The sequence below is a fragment of the Myxine glutinosa genome, chromosome 8, assembly GCF_964187855.1.
Source record: "Myxine glutinosa chromosome 8, kmMyxGlut1.1, whole genome shotgun sequence".
In the NCBI taxonomy this organism is placed as follows: domain Eukaryota; kingdom Metazoa; phylum Chordata; class Myxini; order Myxiniformes; family Myxinidae; genus Myxine; species Myxine glutinosa.
In genome coordinates this window covers 109573654-109597537 of record NC_136268.1, presented here as the reverse complement: position 1 = coordinate 109597537, position 23884 = coordinate 109573654, and the positions used below count along the sequence as shown (strand labels likewise).

Sequence of the window (23884 nt, the reverse complement as noted above, 5' to 3'; positions counted from 1 at the left end):
TTTGGGGGGGGGGGGCGTAGGAAGGGGGCGGTGGGAGAGGTATAAAACATATGGACACTGCCAGGACTTCCAGGAAAGAAGTTGGAATTTCAAACAAGGTGGATCTGGGGTGAATTAGCGGGGGTAGAAAAGATCAAGGTTTTGGATGGGGGAAGATAAGAGATGGTGGTGAACAGCTGTTTTAAAGACCTGGAGGGAGGAGTGGGATTGAAGGGAGTGAGGGAGTTTGTTCCAGAGGCGGGAGAAAAGAGGAATGAAAGAGTGAAGGTGAGCAGAGAGCCGAGATTTCGGCAGTTTAACCATCAGAGGGTTGCTGGCAGATCTTGTGCGACCTGTAGGAATATTTGGGGGACAGAGCACAGAGAGAGCTGGGGGTGCAAGGCCGGAGAGGAGTCGGTAGAAGACAGAAAGACCACCTACCTGCCTGCGGTGAGTGAGTGAAAGGCCCTCAGAGATAGCTTCATCGCGGGAGATTCCAATAATTCTGAAAGCTTTGGTTTCAACAGCGTGAAGCCGAGCTAGGTGTGAGGCAGGAGCACCGGCCCATAGGGGAGAACAGTATTCCATTGAGCTGCGGATGAAAGCCTTGTATGTGGTGAGGAGCTCAGGTGTGCCGAGGAAGGACTTCGCACGACGGAGGATGCCCAGTCGGCGACTGGCTTTGGAGGCCAGCTTGGAAATGTGGTTTTCCCAAGAAAGATCATGGCAGATAGTGAGACCCAAAATCTTGAGTGACAGAACTTCTTGGAGAGGATTGTTGAGAAAGTAGATGGGAGGGTTGTCCAGTCGATCTTTTCGGAGAGACATAGTAAGAGTGTGAGATTTGTCAGGATTGAAAGACATGTTCCACTTGTTTGACCAGTCTGTGATTTTGTCCAGGTCTTCAGAGAGTGAGGAGGCAGCAGACTGCCGATCTGAGGGAAGAGGAATGGAGCGGCAGAGAGTGGAGTCATCAGCAAAGAGATAGAGAGGATTTTCGAGAGAGTCAGAGAGATCATTGATGAAGACCAGAAAAAGCACGGGGCCCAGAACACTGCCTTGGGGAACTCCAGCCTGAACAGGAAGAGGAGATGAGAGAAACCCATTCAGGGCCACACGTTGACGATGACTAGAGAGGAAGTCTGCCAGCCATGCGTGCAGATTTCCATGGATACCAAAGGAGGAGAGTTTGGTGAGCAGAGCGGGGTGCCAGACCGTGTCGAAGGCACGTGATATGTCGAGGGAGACAGCTCTAATTTCCTGTTTGGCATTGAGGACCTCCATCCATTGTTGAGACAGCAGAAGCAGCATGTCCAGAGTAGAGTGACCTGGTCTGAAACCAAATTGATGATCAGAGATCAAGCCATTGGAGAAGAGGAAAGATTTCATATCCGAAGCAATGATGGATTCCATGACTTTGCTGATAATTGGGAGAAGGCTGATTGGTCTGTAGTTGCTAGGATCTGTTTTTGCACCTTTTTTGTGCAAAGCGGTGATGTTGGCTGATTTCCAAGCAGATGGCAGTTGACCTTGAGCAAAAGAGAGGGTGAAGAGAACAGAGAGAGGGTGAGATAGAGCAGCAGAGCAGGATTTTAGGACCCGTGGGCTGATGCCGTCGGGTCCAGTTGCAGAATCAGAGTCGAGGGTTGACAGAAACTTTTCCACCTTGTCAGGAGGAAAGGACACGGAGTCCAGGAGCAGCAGGGTACGACTGGGTATGGTGGGTACAGAGAGGGATGGGTTTGGGACACAAGATTTAGAGGCAAACACAGAGTTGAGGCATTCAGCTTTTTCACGTGCGGAGTCAGCTGTGTAGCCGTTTGAGGTAAGGGAGGGGATGGAGGGGGAACAAACACCAGAAACGGATTTGACCAGACGCCACCAGGATTTGGAAGAGGGAGACAGATAAGAGAGTTCGGTCTTGAGAACGGAGAGATATTGTTTCCTGGCTCTCCTGAGGGTGGACACACACTTGTTTCGGGCTTTGTGAAAGGAAATGAGATTTCCTTCCGTTGGATTTGCTTTCCAGGAGACGAAGGCAAGTTGTTTCTGGGCAACAGCCTCACCACAAGATTCCGTGTACCATGGACGGGAGGAAGGGTATGACAACTGAAGACGAGATGGGATAAATCTGTGCATGAGAGAGAGCAATTTACTTTGGAAGAATTCCCAGGATGAGTTGATGTCAGAGGTGGTAGAGATGGGAGACCAGTCCAGATGATTGATGGCTGCTTGAAGACCGTGCCAGTTGGCCTGAGTGAAATGCCAGACTCGTCGACGCTGAGCAGGCTCCCTGAGGATGGTCAGAGAGATGTCCACTTTAACAAGGACATGATCAGATGATCCGATCGGAGCAGAAGAAGAGCAGCAGACATTTTCAGGGAAGTTAGTCATAACCAAGTCCAGAAGAGAAGATGTTCCGTTGACTAAGATCCGGGTCGGGAAATTGACAGATTGTGTCAGTCCCAGTGAGTCGCAGAAGTCCTTTGCTGAGGAGCCATGGCTGGTGAGAGAGGTACCCACACCCAGCCAACTGGCATGATGACAGTTGAAATCACCACATATGAGGAAGAGAGAGTTGGGATGAGTAGATAGAAGTTGGTCCATATCATCAGACAGCGAGATGTAGATGGAGTCATCACTGTTTGGTGGACGGTACAACACACATATGAACAAGAGGTGGGAGCGAAGGGGAAGCCGTAGCCAGAGGTATTCCTGGGGGTGAGGTGGAGAGAGTGCAGTGCAGGGCGAGTGAGGAAGAGAGTTTTTGATAAAGATAGCAACCCCGCCTCCAGGACGAGGCTCAGGTCTATCATACCGGAGGAGGGAGTAGCCCGGGAGAGATACTATGGAATCAGAGACATCATAAAGGAGGAAAGTTTCTGTTAAGCAGATCACGTCTGGTTTGACAGAAGCAACCTGTATGGAGAGATCAGTTAAGTTTGAACGAAGGCCCCGGATGTTTGAGGTCCATACCGTTAATGAAGAGGAAGGGGGAGCATCAGATACAGAACAGGGGGGAGGAGGGGTAGGGTAAGATGTGGAAGAGGTGGAAGAGGTAGGGAGAGCTGTTGAAGGTGTGTCAGAGATTTCAGAATAGCTCGGAGAAAGGGAAGGATGGGGCGGACAAAAGGTTTGATGGTGATTGGGTGAGCCACAATGAGGTGTTATTTGAGGAGGGGGAAGAGCGAGGCAGAAGGTTGGGGGAGATGGAGGTGAGAGTTTGAAGGGGGAAGAAGCGGGGAGGATGCTTTGAGGAGGGGGAGTGAGAGGGGGGAAATTGAGAAGCAATGAGGGTGGGGAGATTTGAAGGGGAGGGGTGAGGGGGGAGTTTGGGAGGGAAGGGACAAGGGGAGGGATTTGAAAGGGATGGGATATGGGGGAGATTTGGAGGGGAGGGGTGAGGCAGGAGTCTAGGAGGGGAGGGGCGAGGGGGCGTCTTGGCGGGGAGGGGTGAGGGGGTAGTTTAGGAGGGAGGGGGCAAGGGGGAGATTTGAAAGGGATGGGTGATGGGGAAGATTTGGAGGGGAGGGGTGATGGGGAAGATTTGGAGGGGAGGGGTTATGGGGAAGATTTGGAGGGGAGGGGTGAGATTGGATTTTTGAAAGTGTACGATTTATGGGAAACGAACATTTATTGCAAAATGAGTTTCTTGTGACCTTCGAGTTAAAAATACGTTTAAGGACGCTGGATGGAGGATGGAGTGCAGGAGAGTTTAGGGAATGTAGAAAAAAGGCACTATAGGAGATGGATATTTTTTTGGGGATGAATTGATTTGGTGAGCAAGTCGAAAGCAGCCTTTTAAAGAAGAAGAAGAAAAAGGTGTTATAAAATATGACGGAATACATAACTTGAGGGGAAAGTGTAAACATTGAAGGTTAATGAGTGAGAACTATCTGGGGAAATGGGGGAGAAACACGTGGTCAAAGAACGAACGAACGAATAAGAATGAATAAACGAATGAGAACAGAGAAGGAAATGTTGTTGTTGTTGTTGTTTTTTTGTTTTTTTTGGAGTTGAGATTTACACAAGGAAGTAGGCTATGGGTGAAAAGACTGGGAATACAGAGAACGAAAGTTATTGGATCACAAACGACGGACCGCTGAGAAAAACAAAGCCTCAAGGTTGTACAGTGCACACTGTACAAGGCCTCAAGACACGACACGAATTAACACGATTTTCAATACAGGTATGAAAGATTTGCACCGAAAAATCTTCGTCGGGACACAATATACGTACAACACCATAAATAAATAGTTTTAACGAAAATACAAATGGGAACAATCACTTAACTTCGATTTCAAATCGTTCGCAACGCGGCAAAGGCCTTGCTCGCGACACGGCAAACAGACGATCAATTTATGAAAGGAATTTATGAAAGCTCAGCTTTTAATTGCGAAATGGGCCCAGCCCGGCCAAAGCGGCCTCGACCGGCCTCGCTACCTAGCCTATAACCTTCCCGGGGCCCGTCCCGACATTTTTAGTTATTTTTGAATGAATTTACTACTATAATTCAGCTTTTGCTCGCGGCCGTAGAAGATCGACTACTATAATTTAGCTCAGCTTTTAATTGCGAAATGGGCCCAGCCCGTCAGAGGCGGCCACAACTGGCCTCGCCACCTAGCCTATAACCTTCACGGGGCCCATCCCTACATTTTTAATTCTTTTTGAATGAATACTACTGCTATAATTCAGCTTTTACTTGCGGCCGTAGAAGATCGACTACTATAATTCAGCTCAGCTTTTAATTGCGAAATGGGCCCAGCCCGGCCAAAGCGGCCTCGCCACCTCACCTAAAACCTTCCCGGGGCCTGTCCCGACATTTTTATTTCTTTTTGAATGAATTTACTACTATAATTCAGCTTTTACTCGTGGCCGTAGAAGATTGACTACTATAATTCAGCTCAGCTTTTAATTGCGAAATGGGCCCAGCCCGGCCGAGGCGGCCTCGACCGGCCTCGCCACCTAGCCTATAAACTTTCCGGGGCCCGTCCCGACATTTTTTGTTTCAGAGGTTTCCTCCTATCTTTCACCGTTCAGGAGATTCGCGCGTGCAGACAAACAAACAAAAAACTTTCATATATATATATATATATAATTATATATATATATATATATATATTGGGCCGCGAGCTCGGCCGCGAGCAAAAGCTGATATATATATACATATATATATATATATATATATATATATATACATATATATATATATATATATAATAAATAAATAAAATAATAAATATAATAAAAATATAGATAGATAGATATAGATAGACAGTTTATGCAACCTTGACCTTTCGATCTAAAAGTAATCGTCTTCTAGCTTTTGATTGGTGAACCAACTCAGTGACCTAACATGCGTTTATATATATCCCTCTCAATTTTCCCCTCACGTTTTGGCTGACTTGCCCGGCCATGCAAAAACTCCTTTAAACAAAAACAACAACCGCCAAATGCATGCAAACAGGTTCCCGGACTAAGCCTGGACATAGCTGGATTTAGATATGAACACAGGTGGGCCAGCTGAAAAGTGAGTGTGGGTACTTTCTAACACAGCACAATGTAGACCTCAGCTCAATGGGACAGACACTGACCACCAGACCAGTTTGAGCTTTTAAAAGTCTCTATAAAGAATGTGTTGGGAGGTGTCCAACGCAACTATATTTTCAACAACACAATTGTAAAACCAAATTGACCTGCTTCATAAACCTTACAACTAGTGCAGTATAACTTTCTTAGGTGTGGAATAAACATGAAATTGAACTTTAGAGACAATCGTGGTAAACATTTTCAAAACTACATTCGAATGACCAAGCAAGCATGTATTTCACAGAGATCTGAACAATAAAACAAGTACAAAAAGTTTTAATTAAAACAAAAGCCGCGTCGATGTTACACAACGCCTAGATGCAGCTGTGCCTATAACGTCGATGTTATAGGCACAGGACATTCCTATTCATTCGATTACTTGATGTTATTTTTGTGCAAAGTGAAAATATATCTCGGCAATTTCCCGTGTGTGGCGACGAATTTTTAATATATCTCGGCATTTTCCCGTCTGTTATTTCAGGCGGTGTATGACTGACCATGCCGCGATTTAAAAAATATATATCTCGGCAATTTCCCGTGTGTGGCGACACGTGAACGAAGCTATGCTCCTCTCTCCACATTATTGTGACGACGTATAAATTAAATATTTCATCGTGACGATTGTCATCAAATGGACGAATTTTTAATATATCTCGGCATTTTCCCGTCTATTATTTCAGGCGGTGTATGACTGACCATGCCGCGATTTAAAAAATATATATCTCGGCAATTTCCCGTATGTGGCGACACGTGAACGAAGCTATGCTCCTCTCTCCACATTATTGTGACGACGTATAAATTAAATATTTCATCATGACGATTGTCATCAAATGGACGAATTTTTAATATATCTCGGCATTTTCCCGTCTGTTATTTTGGGCGGTGTATGACTGACCATGCCGCGATTTAAACAAAATATATATATCTCGGCATTTTCCCGTCTGTTATTTCGGGCGGTGTATGACTGACCATGCCGCGATTAAAAAAAAAAAAATCTCAATGGACTTGAAGTTACAGGCCTTTGAGAATTCATTTCGTTCTATAAAAGGGCAACTTTCATCGGATTTTCTTCCCGTTTTTTTTCAACCGAGTCTAAAACTATGTTAGCGACTGTGAAAAATGAAATGATATATCGAATTTGATTTGAAATAAAACTGTGTGAGAGAGGAAGACACCATGGGCCTACAAAACAGGCCTCAAAGCTATGCGAGTTAATAAAATGGTGGATATTTGTTTATATGAAGCCTCTCCCACAATGGGTGGAGCTATGGTTCCCAGAATGGGTGGAGCTTTGAGGTTTTGTCTTCTCTGCAAGAACAACAAGAACAAGAAGAAGAAGAAGAAGAACAAGAACAAGAACAACAGCAGAGGGCACTCTATGACCAGCGTCTTGCGACGCGGCTAAAAACTCATGTCAATTTGTTTCAGCGTCTCAAGTCTTACCTCCTCAGGGCACTGCATCTATCAAATTAGCCGATTTTGTGGGGAAATAGTGGAAAATACTGGAAAGAAAAATCTCTGAAGAACAGATTCATTAAAGAACAAATTAAATAATTGCTCTTCACAAAATCCCCAATCACCTTCCTCATTTAAAAACCTCTCCCCAGTTCACAGAATCACCTTGAGTTGAAGGTTGCGTGCCACGGGGTACTTGCGCAGAGTGAAGTAAAAGTCAGTCTGGTTTAACACGCCCTTGAGATCCACAATGACCATATACACTGTAACAACGTACATATCACTTTTTCTGGAAGAAAAAGCTTTTCATTTATTCATAATTTGTTACTGGCACGGTTACAACATTCCGTAAAGAGCAGAGCTTGCACACAGTTTGAATGATTGTTAAACCATACTACAGTATATTTAATAATAAATGGATGCACATACTCTTGAGAGCTTTGGGGCATCAACGACAACTTGAGACTCGAATCTTATCCTGGACAGATTGCCACTCCGTCGTGGAAAAGCCGAGTGAAAATAACAGGAATACGTAACTTGTTCAGGGTGCCGGCAATAACTCGCCTCCTTTTCACAAAAGACATCGTGGGATCTTGAACTCACCACGAATGACCAGTTTTGGCAGTCAGCCAGTTCTCTAGCTAAATGTCCATCCAAGGAATGGTGCACATTGATGAGCAGAGTCACAGTTTATGACAGCATGTCCATCCAAGAGATGGTGCACAATGACGTGTCGAGTGACATTATTTGAAACAGCAGGGTGACAGTTTATAGCTGCGTCACAATTCAAACCCTAGAGAGACAGCTCAAATGTGAGTGTGCATTCCTTGAGGCTACCTTTCCAGACACACTGCTTCAAATACTTCATTCAAGTCTCACAAAATAAAAAATACAAAGACATCTTACATTCTTAATGACACAATGTGTATTTAAGCTCTTCCGTGAGCCCAAGCCAAGATATTGTGCAGGTCATGAGTTAGAGACCATTTCATTGGGAGGAAGGTTACAAGCCTCGTGAGGATTTTTTTTGTGAGGAGGAGGGGCCAAAAGGAGGGTTTAGAAAAGTATTCTGAAAGAAACTATTAATGTGGGTTTATAGTACGTATTTTATAGACGGCGTACTCGCATCCTAATTGTACATACTTTATAGATACACTCGCATCCTAATTGTACATACTTTATAGATGCACTCGCATCCTAATTGTACATACTTTATAGACGGAGTACTCGCATCCTAATTGTACATACTTTATAGATGCACTCGCATCCTAATTGTGCATACTTTATAGACGGCGTACTCGCATCCTAATTGTACATACTTTATAGATGCACTCGCATCCTAATTGTACATACTTTATAGATGCACTCGCATCCTAATTGTGCATATTTTATAGACGGCGTACTCGCATCCTAATTGTACATACTTTATAGACGGCGTACTCGCATCCTAATTGTACATACAGTACTTTATAGACGGCGTACTCGCATCATAATTGTACATACTTTATCGACACTCACATTCTAATTGTACATACTTTATAGATGTACTCGCATTCTAATTGTACATACTTTATGGATGTACTCGCATTATAATTGTACCCTATATAGTGTTGTGGTTTTGGGGAGTCCAAAAGAGATCCTCCTATAGTTAAAGCAGTTATTTCATAGTTATACTGTGTATTTTAACTGTCTAAAGTCCACGTTGATAGATCTGTGTTGCAATTGTGTAGATAGAAATCCCATGTGTCATTTTTCTCATTGCACATTATTTCCTACAAGCAATTTGCAACGCATTTTCCTCAGACACAAACACACTTTCCTTACAGCCCCCGAAAACGTTTCAAACAGGTTTCATGAGCGCCTGAAAAAGTGCATCGTGCCAAGATCCAGGCCGAAGGCAGCTCCTCCTACAGACGAGAGAAGTAAGGGGGGTGAGGGGAGTCTAGGTTTGAGCATAGGGGTTTCGAAACTCTATAAAAATGCAGCTTTGAGAATCTCCAGAGAGGAAGTGGGAAGAAAGAGAGATTCGAAGCTTTGCAGCTTGAGAGGGCTACAGACTCTGTTGGGGGCTTGATTATTATTATTGGCTCAAATTTGAGGGACCTCTCGTCTTTTTCCCTTTGCGTCCTTCTCTGTGTCATTCATTTCGCTTTGCTCGCTGGTATTTCTTCTTTCACTCTCCTTCGTGCTTTGTCGATTCACTTCTTGTCACACCATACATCTTCGTCATTCATTCTTTCCTGCATCTTCCGTCTCCCTCCTTTCACTGTCTTCCTTATTTGTTGGCCTTCCAACATTGTACACCTTCGCTTTCATGTTCCCACATCTGATGGCTGCACCACTGGAGCCTCTACCTCATCTACAGCACCCGGGTGTCCTGTCAGGAAGCACAATGAATACGTGCCGTGAGTGACCTCACCGGTACACGGGGAAATGCCAGTGCCACGGCTGTGTGAGGAGCAGGTTGGGAGCACAGCACGGACGGTTCCGGTTTCAGTCAGGACATGGGAGCAAGGATTAACAAGTGAGGTGTGCAGGGTCTGTCATGTCCCTATCTATTTCTTTCTATCCTCATCGCAACTTCTTCACCAATCATTCAGCTCATCATTCTATGCCAATCACTCATCTCTCCCTTCCACATCGGATGGATGATGCCAGCATACTGTAATGTAGTGTGTTAAGTCATTGATAAGGTTCTGAAGGCGGATCTGTCACGTAGGGGATAATTTAGGAAAGTACAAGTGCTATGATTAATTGAATGATGAATGAATGATCGTTTTTTAAAGGCCATTTTCCCCGCTAGAGCGGGCGTTAGCCTTGCGGGCCCCATGACATTCATGGTTCCCTGTTTGAGGCAATGTTTTTATGGCCGGATGCCCTTCCCGACGCCAACCCTTGGTCACGCTCTTACGATGCGTAGGGATACGGTGTACCTATTCTAAATCGGGGTACACACCGTGATCATTCGTCCCAGCAAGCTGGTACTCAATTTGCCGACCTCGGAAGGAAGGATGACAGGCTGAGTCAACCCCCCTGGCGTTAATTCAGCAATCGACCGGGATTCGAACCCAGGATCCTAGGATCCCAAGCCGGCACCCTAACCGCTAAGCCAACACCAGTGCTATGATTAATTGTTGTACATATATGCCATTCCATTGTTTTCTCTCCTTCTAAGTACCTGTTTGCCTGCAATTGTAAATACTTGCATTTTTATTACTGTCACTGAAAGCCATTTCCTCAAGAAACTGTGCTGAATAATTATCTCACTTCTGATGGTGGCATAAGACTGCTGAGGCATTTAGCCAGCTCGGAATGTGTTATCCAAGTTCCATCTCAGATGCTGTCGTCAGGCAACGTTGGTTCCGCTCGGCCAAGTGACTAAGGTCTGTTGCGTAACTGCCCGCACGGTTCGCCTTTTGCCTCACTTCACTCACCGGCATGGTAAACCGACCTTGGGCGTGAAGATCCAGCTAGAATTGAGGGATGCAAACAGCGTCTGTGGTCTCTCGAATACACGCTGTCCTCCGAGTTATCCAGAGGTGATGTCCATCACAATATTTCATAGATGTACTCACATTCCAATTGTACATATGTACTTTATAGAGTTACGCAGTTATAAAAAGAGACAGTGTACTTCTGGCTATCACTAGGTGGCGTTTGTGGCCTGTTAGTACATTCTGTGCTGAGAAACAGCCAGACATACAAACAAACCCAAATGCAATACCCTCTCCTTCGGTGAGGGTAATAAAAACGCTGCATAGCTGAGCAAAGTCGATTGAAATTGAAAGAGGTATACTGGACTCTCAAAGCTTGTATTGGTGTGCGTCGGCAGACACTTCAAAGAATACATTTTATTGACCAAAAGATGACAAGGGTATTCTAGCATTCATCGGAAGCAGAATAGAAGGGCCCAAAGAGAAAACACGAGCTTTACTTTTCATTCCCTGGTAATTAGCACACCTGTGTTAACCTTGCATTGGAATGTAAAGCAGGTGATAAATAGGATTAACTGATGATCTTGGAAAAGGACGAATGTCATTCCGATGACACAAAGCCAGTGTCGAGTTGGAATGAAAATCTAATTACTCATCTGTAGTGAAACCAGAAAGCCTTGGGCTAAAAAAAAATTGGAAGAATAATTTTTATTTGAGAATAAATCATATTAAAATACAAAATTTTGTGTCCGTCTGTCTGTCTGTCTATCCATGATGCATTCAGTCATTACATATCCAATCTCAACCAAACTTTCCAGGATTACTAAGGATCATACAGTGAAAGTTGTAGCAACTTCATTTGCCCCCCTCTGCTAAAGTATTCCTCCACCTTGGACAAATGCCATATGAAGGTGTATAAATAGTGTTACGTTTGTGGGGGGTAGGCATGAAATACCTTAAGGAAGTTCAGAATGTGCAGATTAGAATGCTCCGTATGCCACAAAGAAGCTATCTCGATGTACGTAAGTAGACCCTCTGTCTGGGTAAGAGCGTTTGCATGTCGCCATAAGGAGGGTGGTTTTGTGCTAAATAATTATAGGGTCCGTAAGGTTAAATTCCCCTGTACGTGCTTGACTCCTGTGATCTTCCCTCCATCTTTATTACAATTAAAAAGCCTGCCAAACAACAACTGTAACAAATGGACTCATTCGCTCACAGCACACCAGGGCCGACAGAAATAGCATTTGCCATCGGCAAGGGAACGAGGTCATCTGAACACCCGCCCTCCCCCCCCCCCCCCCCCCAGATGACTCGTAGCGAGGTGGCCACACCCTGGCCTTCGTGATTGGTGGAGGCGCGATGGAATGATTGAGTAGCGCTCGATGATTGGACAAAGTGCGACGTGAGTGTGGAACATTCGAGAGCTGGGAGAGGAAAAAGACGCCATTTCACCATCTTGGTCTCTTTGTGCTGGCGTTTGTTGGAGGCGGTCACATTTTCTCTTTGTTCTGGCTTGGTCGCAGGCAGCGGCGCATCTTTGGCTCATGTGCGCTTGTGGAAAGAGACTGTACAAGAGAGGTTAGGGGCAGTCGGCATCGCGAGAAGTACCTCACATTGGGACATCGAGGAGTGCGACTCCGCGCCATTTTGTGCGCTTCCTGCACTGTGGTTTGGAGGCAACGAACGACCAGCAAGCCTTACCAGCCATTTGGGGATGCACAGCTGAGTGTAGGTCGATTACCAAATCATTTTATTTTCTTTCATTTCTCCCCGTGTCTGTAATCGAGTCTGTGTGGAGGGTCCCTCACCTCAGGCTATTACTATTAGTTTTTTTTTTAACCTCAACATTTGAATTGTCCTTGCATTTATTTTCATTAAATCATTAGTTGTTGATTTTCAATTTCTTGTCTTGTTTCGTTTCTTAGTGTGTGGGTTCGGAATAACCCAGTGTCGGCCGTCCGATCATGTAAGACTTCGAACCTTCCCGCACATGCGAAAAGATAATCCCGCCAAGTTCGAAATACGCCTCGGAGTTAAAGCTCGTTTCGGTCATTCGTCCTCTTGGGGTGTTAACCCCGGGGATGCGACAATAGCTCATTGTGGCGTTTTTTTGGGGCACACATACAGAAAGTAAAAATTATTATAACCACAAAGTATTCAGTCAATTCCATCCAATGTATGATTACCTTTTTAAACAGTTGCTAGTGTTGGCCAAAACAACATCTGCCGTGACCACAGCGAGTCGATTCTCACCGAAATGTCGGCTTTACCGACGAGCAAGTCCAGCTTTTTTCAATTATAAATTTGAACTGTTTCAATTTGACTGGATAAATAACAACAACCTGCATAGATTTAGTCGCGAGTGTTGCTTAACACGAGACTGAAAGAAATTTCGTGGAAACCCAAAGTTATTGAGGCATTCTCTGCTTATCACATCCCCCCCCCCCCCCCCTTCCGCTCCCCCCCACAGACTAATGGACCCAAGCCACCTTGACTAGAGCGGCCTCTAGGTAGGCCGTGATGATCTTTACCGAATAAAGGTGCTTAAATTAGTCTTTACGCATTAATGATGAATCCCATTACCTGTCCAATTTTTCGAGCAATCGCATAATACGTGAACTGTATGTGGATTGTTCATAACAACTTACATCTTGGGGCTTCACATGTGATTTCTCCTGGGCATAGCTTCACGTGTGACAAGCAATATTGCACCAACACCTTTACGGCCCAATTGCGACCTGAACTCAATGCATAAGCCCATTCCTATTGGTCGCTAGCATTGTTTAATAATCGCAGGAGGGAAATTTGGAGAAAATCGGATGTATATATGTAATACCTACAGTCACGTGAAAAAGTAAGTACACACCCATGTAAAGTTTTGACTTTTTCAACATATTTCAACATACAGCTATTTGATCTTCAACAATATTGATAGATAAAGGTGATATAATATAACAAATATCATGAAACATTTACATTTTGTAGTCCATTGTATAATTTAAATAAACATAAATGCAAATTTCGCATGTGGAAAAAGTAAGTACACCCCGACATTTATCACTACTTCAAATACCTAAAATAAGAATCAGGTGCACCAGCTCAGGTGCAAATGATTAGAACATCGTTAGAGAGGATCTTGGAGGAACCTGTCTTATTTAAACCTCAGACATTTAGTTTGATTTGCTCTTTGTTGTTGAAGTGTGCGGCGTCACCATGCCTAGATCAAAAGAGCTCTCTGAAGCCTTCAGAAAGAAGGTTATAGAGGCCTACGAGTCTGGGAATGGCTTTAAAAAGATCTCCAAACAATTTGAAATCAATCATTCGACTGTCCGGAAGATCATCTACAAGTGGAGAAGATTCCAAACAACTGCCAACTTGTTCAGGCCAGACCGCCCCAGCAAGTTCAGCCCGAGAGCAGACCGCAAGATGCTGAAAGAAGTCTCTAAGAACCCCAGAATGTAATCACGGGACCTACAGGTAGCTCTTGCCACTGTTGATGTCAAAGTGCACGAGTCTACCATTAGAAAGAGGCTGCACAAATTTGATCTACATGGGAGGTGTGCCAGGAGGAAACCTTTGCTGTCCAGAAAGAACATCAGGGCAAGACTAAAGTTTGCCAATGAACACCTAGGCAAAGACCAGCACTTCTGGAACAATGTGCTCTGGACAGATGAGTCAAAGGTAGAGCTATTTGGCCACAGTACCAGAAGACATGTTTGGCGAAAACCAAAGACAGCATTTGACCACAAGAACCTGATACCAACTGTAAAGCATGGTGGTGGAAATATTATGGTTTGGGGCAGCTTTGCTGCATCAGGGCCTGGGCAACTCACCATCATGGAATCCACTATGAATTCTTCATTGTACCAGAGGGTGCTTGAGGATAATGTGAGGCCATCTGTCGGAAAGTTGAAGCTCAACCGAAGGTGGACCTTGCAACATGACAATGACCCTAAACATACCAGTAAATCCACCAAGGAATGGATGAAAAGAAAGAAATGGAGGGTTCTGGAATGGCCAAGTCAAAGCCCGGATCTAAATCCCATCGAGATGTTGTTGGGGGATTTGAAACAAGCTGTGCATGCAAGAAACCCCTCAAACATTGCACAGCTGAAAGAATTCTGCATGGAGGAGTGGGAAAAAATTCTCCCAGTCGATGTCAGAGACTGGTAGACAGTTATAAGAAACGCCTACTTGAGGTCGTTTCTGCCAAAGGGGGCAATACCACCTATTAGAGCCAAGGGTGTACTTACTTTTTCCACATGCAAAATTTGCATTTATGTTTATTTAAATTATACAATGGACTACAAAATGTAAATGTTTCATGATATTTGTTATATTATATCACCTTTATCTATCAATATTGTTGAAATGAAGATCAAATAGCTGAATGTTGAAATATGTTGAAAAAGTCAAAACTTTACATGGGGTGTACTTACTTTTTCACATGACTGTAGATTAAGAGTCACTGGTCTTCACACCTCCTGGAAGTAAAAATTATTATACCCTCAAATTAATCAGTCAACTCCATCTGACAATAATGGCTTAATGATCATGATAATGGCATAATAATTATAATATAAAGAAGATATTATTAACCCCAACTGATCTCAATGAGTGTTGTTGTTCTAAGCACTCAGCAACTGTGAGCCATATAAAGTAGAACAAATTGTTTTAAGTATGTAAAACTAGAGAATAAGTTACAGTTTCTGTAACTTATCATAATAATAAGAATAGGTAACGTATCATAATGACACCAGGTACCAAGTTTCAGTTGAATATGTTAAAGGGTATGGGGGAAAAGGTCTGTAAAATCACAGGTGGGATGGACTGACGGACAGACAGACAGACACAGGTGAAACTGGTAGGGGACTAATAATAATAATAATAATAATAATAATAATAATAATAATAATAATAATAATATTAACATGCCGAGGTCCGTACATCACGTGAAGAAAAAGCAGGACATCAAGCATTTCACCTTCAGACGAAATTTTTCGTTCCAAATGGTACGTCAACAACAACAACAACACAACAGGCATTTTAATGCCATTTTCCCTGCTGGAGCGGGGGTTCGCCTTGCGGGCCCCATGACAATCTTCTCCACTTTGCCCTATTTTCTACATCTCCCCTTGTTAACCCCCTTGACCGCATTACTTCTTCCACCACCTTTAGCCAAGTATTTCTCGGTCTTCCCCGTCCTCTACTTCCTTCTACATTCATTTCCATCACTCTTCTCACCCAGTCACTTTTATCCTTCCTCAACACATGACCCAACCATCTCAGCCTGTTTCTCTTCACAGCATCCATCACAGGCTCTATTCCCATAATCTTCCGTAATTCATCATTTGTCTTCCTCTCCCTCAACGATACTCTGCACATCCATTCACATTTCCACCCTTTCCAGCCTTCGTTGCTGCTCTACGTTCATTACCCATGTCTCGTTCCCATAAATCATAACACTTCTCACACATGCAGCATACACCTTTCCCTTCAGCTTCAACGACACTCGCCTCCTCATCAGCACGCCACTAAGTTTCCAAAACTTCTTCCATGCACATCTCACGCTAGCAACCGTCGCCGAGTCTGCTCCACCTTCTCCATTCAGCACGTCTCCTAGGTAGCAAAATGTTTTCACACCTTCCAGCTTCAGGCCGTCTCCAAGATCCAACTCAATATTTCCTCCATCTGTAGCTCCCTCTATGCACACCTTGCACTTGAATGTAGCTGCAACACTGGTTAATGACCCTCTCAGACCACTACATTTTCGATGAACCAACGTCAACAATAGTGATAATAATAATATTAATGTTATTACAAAAATAATAACATAAACAATAACAATAATAAGGATAATGACATGACCGAGTCTAAAGCATCATCGGCGAAGCAAGTGTGAAAATGTATAATTAAGACAAAAAGGACTTTAAATACAAATGGAAGTCAATCGTGAAACATAGTGCACACATACACGTACACCACCCTCTCCGCTGGCTGCTCCCAATGCGACCGAGCGAGTGTTTATACTAATGCCAAGTCCTTCGAGTTCCAGTCACAAAAATTGTCTAGTGACCTTTACTGGATCCCACTCAAGGGCATGCCATGCCTCAACGACATGGCGTGCTTTGCTTTAATGAACAGGCTGATGATGAACGAAGAAAGGGTTCATGTACCAAATTATTCAAATCAGGATTCTCTTCCAAAATTGTTCAGACATATTTTTACCTGCAACGTGTCACAGGTCTACAAGAGCTCTGCATGGATGTTGTTGGTGTTGTGGTGGTTGTTGTTGGGGGTCGATTTTTTAAATGTGCACCCATTGGTCAAACAGCTGCCAGACCCCACCCACATTTTTCACTTGACTCCACCCACCATGGCACCCAGACTAAATAATATGGCCGCCATCTTGGTTTTATGGTGGGTCTAAGACGTCAGACCTGCAGGCCTCTGCTGATTATACACTGCCTGTGTTTGTTGCATCAGATTTCCATTGGCTTTGTTTGGGTTTACTGACGATGTGGGACCCCGAAAAATAGAATCAATGTCAAATAAAAAATATTATTAAGGTTTAATCAAGCCCGTACATACAATAGGTAGGCACGTACATACAGTATGCGCCTACCTATAAAAAATAGCGTTATGGAATTTTTGAATGGCCCCATATTGGGGTTAAGCAATCTGTGACCGTGTGACAAGTCAGCTCTTTCTGAAATAACCAATCTCAGCGGAGGCTGTCATGGATGAGAGGTATCAAGTTGATATTTTCCCAATCGTGCTGTTCATCTTTTACAAGTGCTTTAAATGCATGTTTTGTAATCCACCCGTTACCGGATTTTGTCGCAGGTTGTGACCACGGTGCGGTCATTCTTTTATCTTTCTTTTTTAAATTGAGAGGTCAGATGAACATGCCATCCTCATCCAGAACAAGTCATGTTTCAGGGTTCAAGAATCTTCAATTTCAGTGGGATTAAACTGCAAACAATATGGCATTGTTCATTTGCCAAGCAGTATAATGGATAATCTGAAAAAAAGGTTCCCTCATCAAATACATCAGAGGGAAAAATAAGAAAAACACAGAAAGAAAATTAATATTCGATTAAACAAGAGTTTGCTTTTTAAAATTGAAGACCATAGAATTATAACCAGGCTAAGTCACATTTTATATTTTTTCCCCGTTTATCACGTTTTTCAAAATATTTTGCACGTTTTTCTCGAAATGACTAAAATGTGACTTAGCCTGGTTATAATTCTATGGTCTTCAATTATTTCGGCAAAATTTATCTGAAAGGTCCGTTTTCGGAGCAATCGCATTTCTCAAAATGGTAACATGTATTTAAAGGGACAAAGAGAAAGAATAAATACCAAGGTCTGTGTCTCCACTCTCAATGGCTTTGAGAAGGGCCAGCTCCCATCGCTTCAGTCGCATAAGCAGAGGGACCTGCTTCTCTGCACGAGCTTCGTAATCCAGCAGCTGTCCACAAGTAAATAACATACACAAAAATAACGTTCCTGAATTGTTTTCAATTTGGCCTTTATTGGGTAATTATTTTGGATAATAAGATACCTTGATATAGGAGGAAGGCCATAACTTATCTACTGTTTATGCTGCTACTACCTTTCCAGGGAGACCATTTAATGCATCAAGTACTCTGAGTGAAAGACCCCTGCCTTAATACCCTCTTCACTGTCCTCTTTACTCTCAGAGCTATGGGCCCTTGTACTATCACTACAGTCTATTCTGCTGAAAAACTCGTCTGCACTTGTTTTTTCTCGACCCTTCATTTTCCTTTTCATCTTAATCAAATCTCCTCATAATGGTCTCCTTTCTAATGTATGAAGCCCTTTCTCCTCCATCTGCTCCTCATAGCTAAATCTAGCTAGACCTGCAATCAATGCAGTAGCCCTGCACTGAACCCTCTCCATGACAACAATGTCATAACTCAGATGTGCTGATCAAAACTGAACACAATATTCGAGAAGAGGCCCTGTACAGTTTAATTCCTGTACAGTTTTGATTTTTTATTGACTGTGCCTTTTCATTTATAACTTATCCAACTACGAATACAACCTGAAACAGCTAGCTTTATCTCTAGTTGCCTGGCACTGTCTTGTCTGCTTACACTCCCGTATCTATTACCACCCCCAGATCCTTCCGTATGACATGCTCAAAGATTGCCCTTTGCATTATGCAATTCATATTTTCATTATTCTTACCCATCCCCAGCACCTTACATTTCCTTCTGTTAAACTGCATCTGCCAATCTCTTGCACAAATTGTGAAAGTATCCAGAATTTCCTGAATCTGATCAATACCCCTCAAACGCCGCCACACCATCTTCTTCGCTATATGCCCAACGTCCAATCTTTTTGTCATCTGCAAATTTCGAATGCCAACTCTTCACCCTACTATCCAAATCGTCGATGTAAATTAGGGATAATAATGGTCCCAGTACCGATCCCTGAGGGACCCCACTGCTTACATTCTCCCAGCCCAACAACCTCCCACTCACAGCCACTCTTCGCTTCCCATCACGAAGCCAGCTTCCAATGCAGTTAGTTACCCAACCAGTCAATCTGCAAGCCCTTATCGTAGCTAACAACCTCATATGTGACACCTTATCAAAGGCCTGCCGAAAGTCGAGCACTTCCACTGCACTTCCTTCATCCACTCATTCTGGAACTACTTCATGGAACTCCATGACATTTGTTAAACATGACCTGACCTCCCTTTAATGAATCCACACTAAATGCCTTTAATTAGTTTGAATTTACTTAAACGGTTCTGTATCTGGATCCCTAATTAACATCGACAACCTCCTCCCCATAACTGACCCACTTTACACTTTTTTTTTAATGTGCAAGCAATCTTCTATTGTGTCTGCAGTTTGTAGAATATAGCAAGGCAGCATATTAATGTCAAACGTTGGTACATAAAGGGTAATGAACGGAACGTTGTGGTCTAATTTCATTGGAATTGGATGTGTTGTTTCTGAGAAGAAAGCAAAATACCTATTTTGGGGGGGGGCAACCCCCCCGTAGACCTCATCAGTGCCCGTTTTTTTTTTTATGCCATGAACAAACTTTGGTACATCACGGGTGATGAAGGTCGTGGTCAAGCTTCATCGAAATAGTGTGCGTAGTTTCAGAGAAAAAAGCGAATTCCTATTTTGGGGGTCTAACCTGGATCCAGTTTGACCCCCGGTGGACCCCCTCAGACTTCGATTTTTTTATTTTTTTTTAATGCCGTCAACAAACTTGAGTTGCAACATACCAAATATGATTTGTGCCAAGTTTGGTCACAATCCCATCAGCAGGTTCGGAAAAGAAGTTGCAAGTGTTTACGCACTGACGGTGCATAAACTCCCCGGATCTACGTTCCAGGTGAGCATAAGGCGCAGCACAGCACAAGGCACAATTCTAAACTCCTCCATGCATACCCGGACAGCAAGCTCCGTGCGTCCCATATCTGTTGCCCTTGCTGCCACCTCCTCGTACGATATTCCAGTTGTGTCTCCAAGCCGCTCATGGATCAGTTTAGGCAATCGTTCCTCATCCTCTGCCTTCATGGTCATGACCTGGGAATAGACCAGGTAACAAACGGCTTCTCCCACAATGTTAAACAAACAAACAAATAAGTGGCATTAAGGTTAGAGCCTCCACTCTGAGTCTGAGAGGTCAGTGATAAGTCGGTATATAAGTCGGTCAGTACAAATGACACAGAGCCACCAGTTGTAGAAAGGAAATAATTCAATCTCGTGGAAAGTTGAGAATTGTTATGGTTTTGTAATGTACCACATAAATGCTGTTATTCATGAAAGAAAAGTTTCAATTGCTTGAAAAATGCACCGAAAGAGAACCAATGAAACAGATGCAACTCACAGCATACATCGAAATATTAAATTTGTTTTGGGTTTGTACTCATACGCTGCAGCACGTCATCGAACTTGTAGGCCACAGTGACGGCTCGGTCATGAGCAATTCCAGTCCATCTGTCAAAGCAGTTCACGCTAACCTTGTAACAGGCCCAGTGCTCAAGCACGCGACTGCGGCCCTGCCGTTCAGGTAAGTGAAGCAACTCGCACACACGGATCGCCAGTGGGAACATCCGTCGTTGCACGAGCCTGCAAAGCCACGGTACCGCCATATTTGTGGATAAATGCAGCACCAAGTGCTACCACACAGATACTAGCACTGAGTGCTACTATGCACACAGACAACCACATGCAGTCATTCAAATAGATAGCCATGCGCTGCGTACTGCTACTGCTAGAGCTACAGCAGCACTGAAAACCACTACTGACAAGGATAGCACTGTATATCACTCCACACATAGTCACAACAACAGAACATCAAAGTAAAATGTACCAGGAAGTACATCAGCAAAAGCTCACCTGTCCACCAACACAGTCACTGTTAGCTGCTGCAACCTGCAAAATTACGTCAAGGCCATTTGTTTGGCTGTGATGCCAGCGTCGCACAACCGGCTTCCTTCCGGCTCCATGATGCCGTCGTGCACATATTGACAATGAGTAATCACTCCAGCACCTGCGTGCGTTCTTAACCGTTACCTCGACAATGCGCATGCTCCAAAGCTACAAAGCATTTTTTTCCTCCGAGTCCATTTCCTTGTTCGAATCTCAACTATAACGCCTGGTTACAATTCCACCTTGGATTTCTCCTTTAAGTGATACAAGCCTCATGCTGTGTAAGGTATTCGCTGTTTTTATATTGCCACTCATTAATGCTAATAGCACGAGGCTTTCCTTTTGTAAATCAATGAATGAATGAATGAATGAATGATCGTTTTAAGGCCATTTTCCCCGCTAGAGCGGGGGTTAGCCTTGCGGGCCCCATGACAATCATGGTTTCCTGTTTGAGGCAATGTTTTTATGGCCGGATGCCCTTCCTGACACCAACCCTTGGTCACGCTCTTAGGATGCACAGGGATACGGTGTACCTATTCTAAACCGGGGTACACCGTGATCATTCATCCCAGCAAGCTGGTACTCAATTAGCCGACCTCGGAAGGATGACAGGCTGAGTCAACCCCCCTGGCGTTAATTCAGCGATCGACCGGGATTCGAACCCAGGATCCTAAGCTGGCACACTAACCGCTAAGCCAACACCAGGGATTTTGACTTTTGTAAATCAATAATAATAATAAAAGTCAGATAGCTTTAACAAGAATGCAGCATGGCGCATGTGTCGAGAAAACGAAGAACGAAACATTCAAATGCAAGTGTGTAGCATAGCACCATGACGTAAGCTCAATTTACTGAGTGCTATGGACAATCTGGAGTGAAGCATTCCACCTAGCTCACAAATGAGCACTTCACCTTTGGATGTCTACATAACCTCCACACCTGATAACTACAAAATAAAGAAATGGTTACTGCTACCTTTATAACCCTAACAGAAACCTCTCATGAAGATCTAGTAAGATTCTCATCAGATATCTAGGAGGAAACACCTTTGCAGGTGGGGGAGGAATAAACAACCTGAATAAACACTGGTGCATTATACAATTTTTTTTCAGTGATTCTTCACCATCGAGAGATCGGGCGAAAAGCGATATATAACATGACATTAAAAAAAAGTTATGGACGAGTTATGACAACACTTGGTGGATGAGTTGGTGAGGTGACAAGAACAAGCCGATTAGATTTTGGTTCAGGTCCGAATCCAGATCCGGCCTATCATTGGGATACAAAACAAACTGTTCAGCCTGGCGGAGGTATGAGCTCTACCGAGTGCCATTCTAGTCCATCATGGCCTGCTCATAACCAAAGCAATTCTACAAAAGGATACTGCGTGTAAGACAGAGGTAAGCCCACAGTGTAATCGCGAAGAGCGTTGAGCAGGCGGAGCGTGCGACACATCTCCACAAAGTTCTCCGGTCGGTAAGCTTGCAGGAAACATTTGCCAAAAGACGCAGCCAGCCTGAAATGAAGTCGTCAACACAGGTTAAAGTGCTTCGGTGCAGACATTTATTTTGCCCTTCAAGACAGTTTTACACAACTTTTGCAAGTGTGGTGGGTTGAGGGACTCGATGCAGGCTTACAGATTGTAGTTAAAAGATGGAGATCAAGCATGATGAAACATGAACAATGATGAAATATGCATTCAAGAAAAATAAACATGGAAGGACAATTTTGAGGAAGATACTTCCTTTTGGGTTGGGAGGTGGGGGAAGGGTTGGTGAGTAGTGCTGTGCATTTTCGTAGGTAGCAATTGAGCCCATCCCATGTTGCCCTCTGGGAGTTAAAAGTCAACCACTGTGTGGACTCGACCATGCACCGCATACAGACCAGACCCCCTCCATGAGGTCATCAATGAGTCAGCTGAGTTTTCACCAGCATTGAGTACCTCATTTTATTAAATGTTTTATTTTTATTATTTTATTTACATTTTATTAAATGTTTGTATCCCAATGATATTATTTTAATAAAATTAACTCATTTTATTAAAATAAAAGAAAAAGGAAAAATATATTTATAACAGTGAGAAACATTTCCCATGGTGAAAACATCAGAGCAGTTAAACAAGAGGTTTGAAAGTACAACATACCCTCAGAAGAGCTTTCTGTGTGGTGGGTTCATATTCGTATGCAGCGGTAGTGATGCATTGTTCCACGGCATGCTCTAGCCCAGACTTCTCACGAATCTCCCGCAGGTATTCATCCGCTTTCTGGCTTCCTGCCTACGGACCAGCAACTCATCTTTGAACCTGTTCTACACATGGATATGTCCGCATAGCATCTCACCATTGAGAGCAAGAACACAACCTCTAAATAATGAGTCCATCATGTAAGATTGAAACTTCATCTGCATCACCACCTCCTCTCCCCACCATCCCCTCCACCTCCCCCCCCCCATCCCTTTACATACACACCTCATACTCCTTACTGGCCTCCAGAAGCAAAGCTCCTGGCGCCATCGAGCCGATTCGAAACACTTCCACACACGAATCTGCACAAAACGCACCAATTATAAATTAGCGCATCGTTCAACATCATCGAGCAGAAAACCACCACCCTGCGTCATCCATATTAGATAAAAATCACCCCATGGAGGACCATGAGTGGAGGAAGTATGGCCAGTTTGGTCTGGATCCGGTCGTCGGTTTCTGAGAAGACTTTTGAATGAATTATCAATATTTGGGGCAACAACCCTCTTTTACCCCTTTAAAATGGGTGGACCCGGATGGGGAGCACAACCCCATTAGACCTTACTGTCTTGATGCATAGTACCAAATTTGGTCTGTATCGCTTCAGTAGTTGTGGAGAAGACGTTTTAGTAAAAATGAGGGATGCAGGGAGGGGCCCATGGTCCCCTTTCCGGGGGTGATACAACAACGAGGAACACAACCTAAGGTTAGGACAACGTCCTGATGTCTTATGGTGAGTTTGGTCTGGATCTGTCTGG

General features: G+C 43.8%; 1 protein-coding gene and 1 long non-coding RNA gene across 3 annotated transcripts in view; one reads left to right on the top strand and one right to left on the bottom strand.

The window, feature by feature from the left end:
- Positions 1–11864, top strand: part of LOC144893318 (uncharacterized) — a 109961-nt gene extending 98097 nt beyond the window's left edge. The window contains exon 3 of the long non-coding RNA XR_013624380.1: positions 11764–11864. This is a non-coding gene — a long non-coding RNA (uncharacterized LOC144893318). The remainder of the gene's footprint in view (positions 1–11763) is intronic.
- VPS16 (VPS16 core subunit of CORVET and HOPS complexes) overlaps positions 1–23884 on the bottom strand; it is a 157291-nt gene that overhangs the window by 92783 nt on the left and 40624 nt on the right. For both annotated transcript variants that reach the window (XM_078783671.1, XM_078783672.1), the window contains exons 11-18: positions 23352–23428; positions 23029–23159; positions 22269–22397; positions 20852–20887; positions 20473–20581; positions 19898–20035; positions 17823–17931; positions 7189–7286 (exon numbers count right to left, since the gene is read on the bottom strand). In XM_078783671.1, the coding sequence (XP_078639797.1) occupies positions 7189–7286; positions 17823–17931; positions 19898–20035; positions 20473–20581; positions 20852–20887; positions 22269–22397; positions 23029–23159; positions 23352–23428 (827 nt within the window). The remainder of the gene's footprint in view (positions 1–7188; positions 7287–17822; positions 17932–19897; positions 20036–20472; positions 20582–20851; positions 20888–22268; positions 22398–23028; positions 23160–23351; positions 23429–23884) is intronic.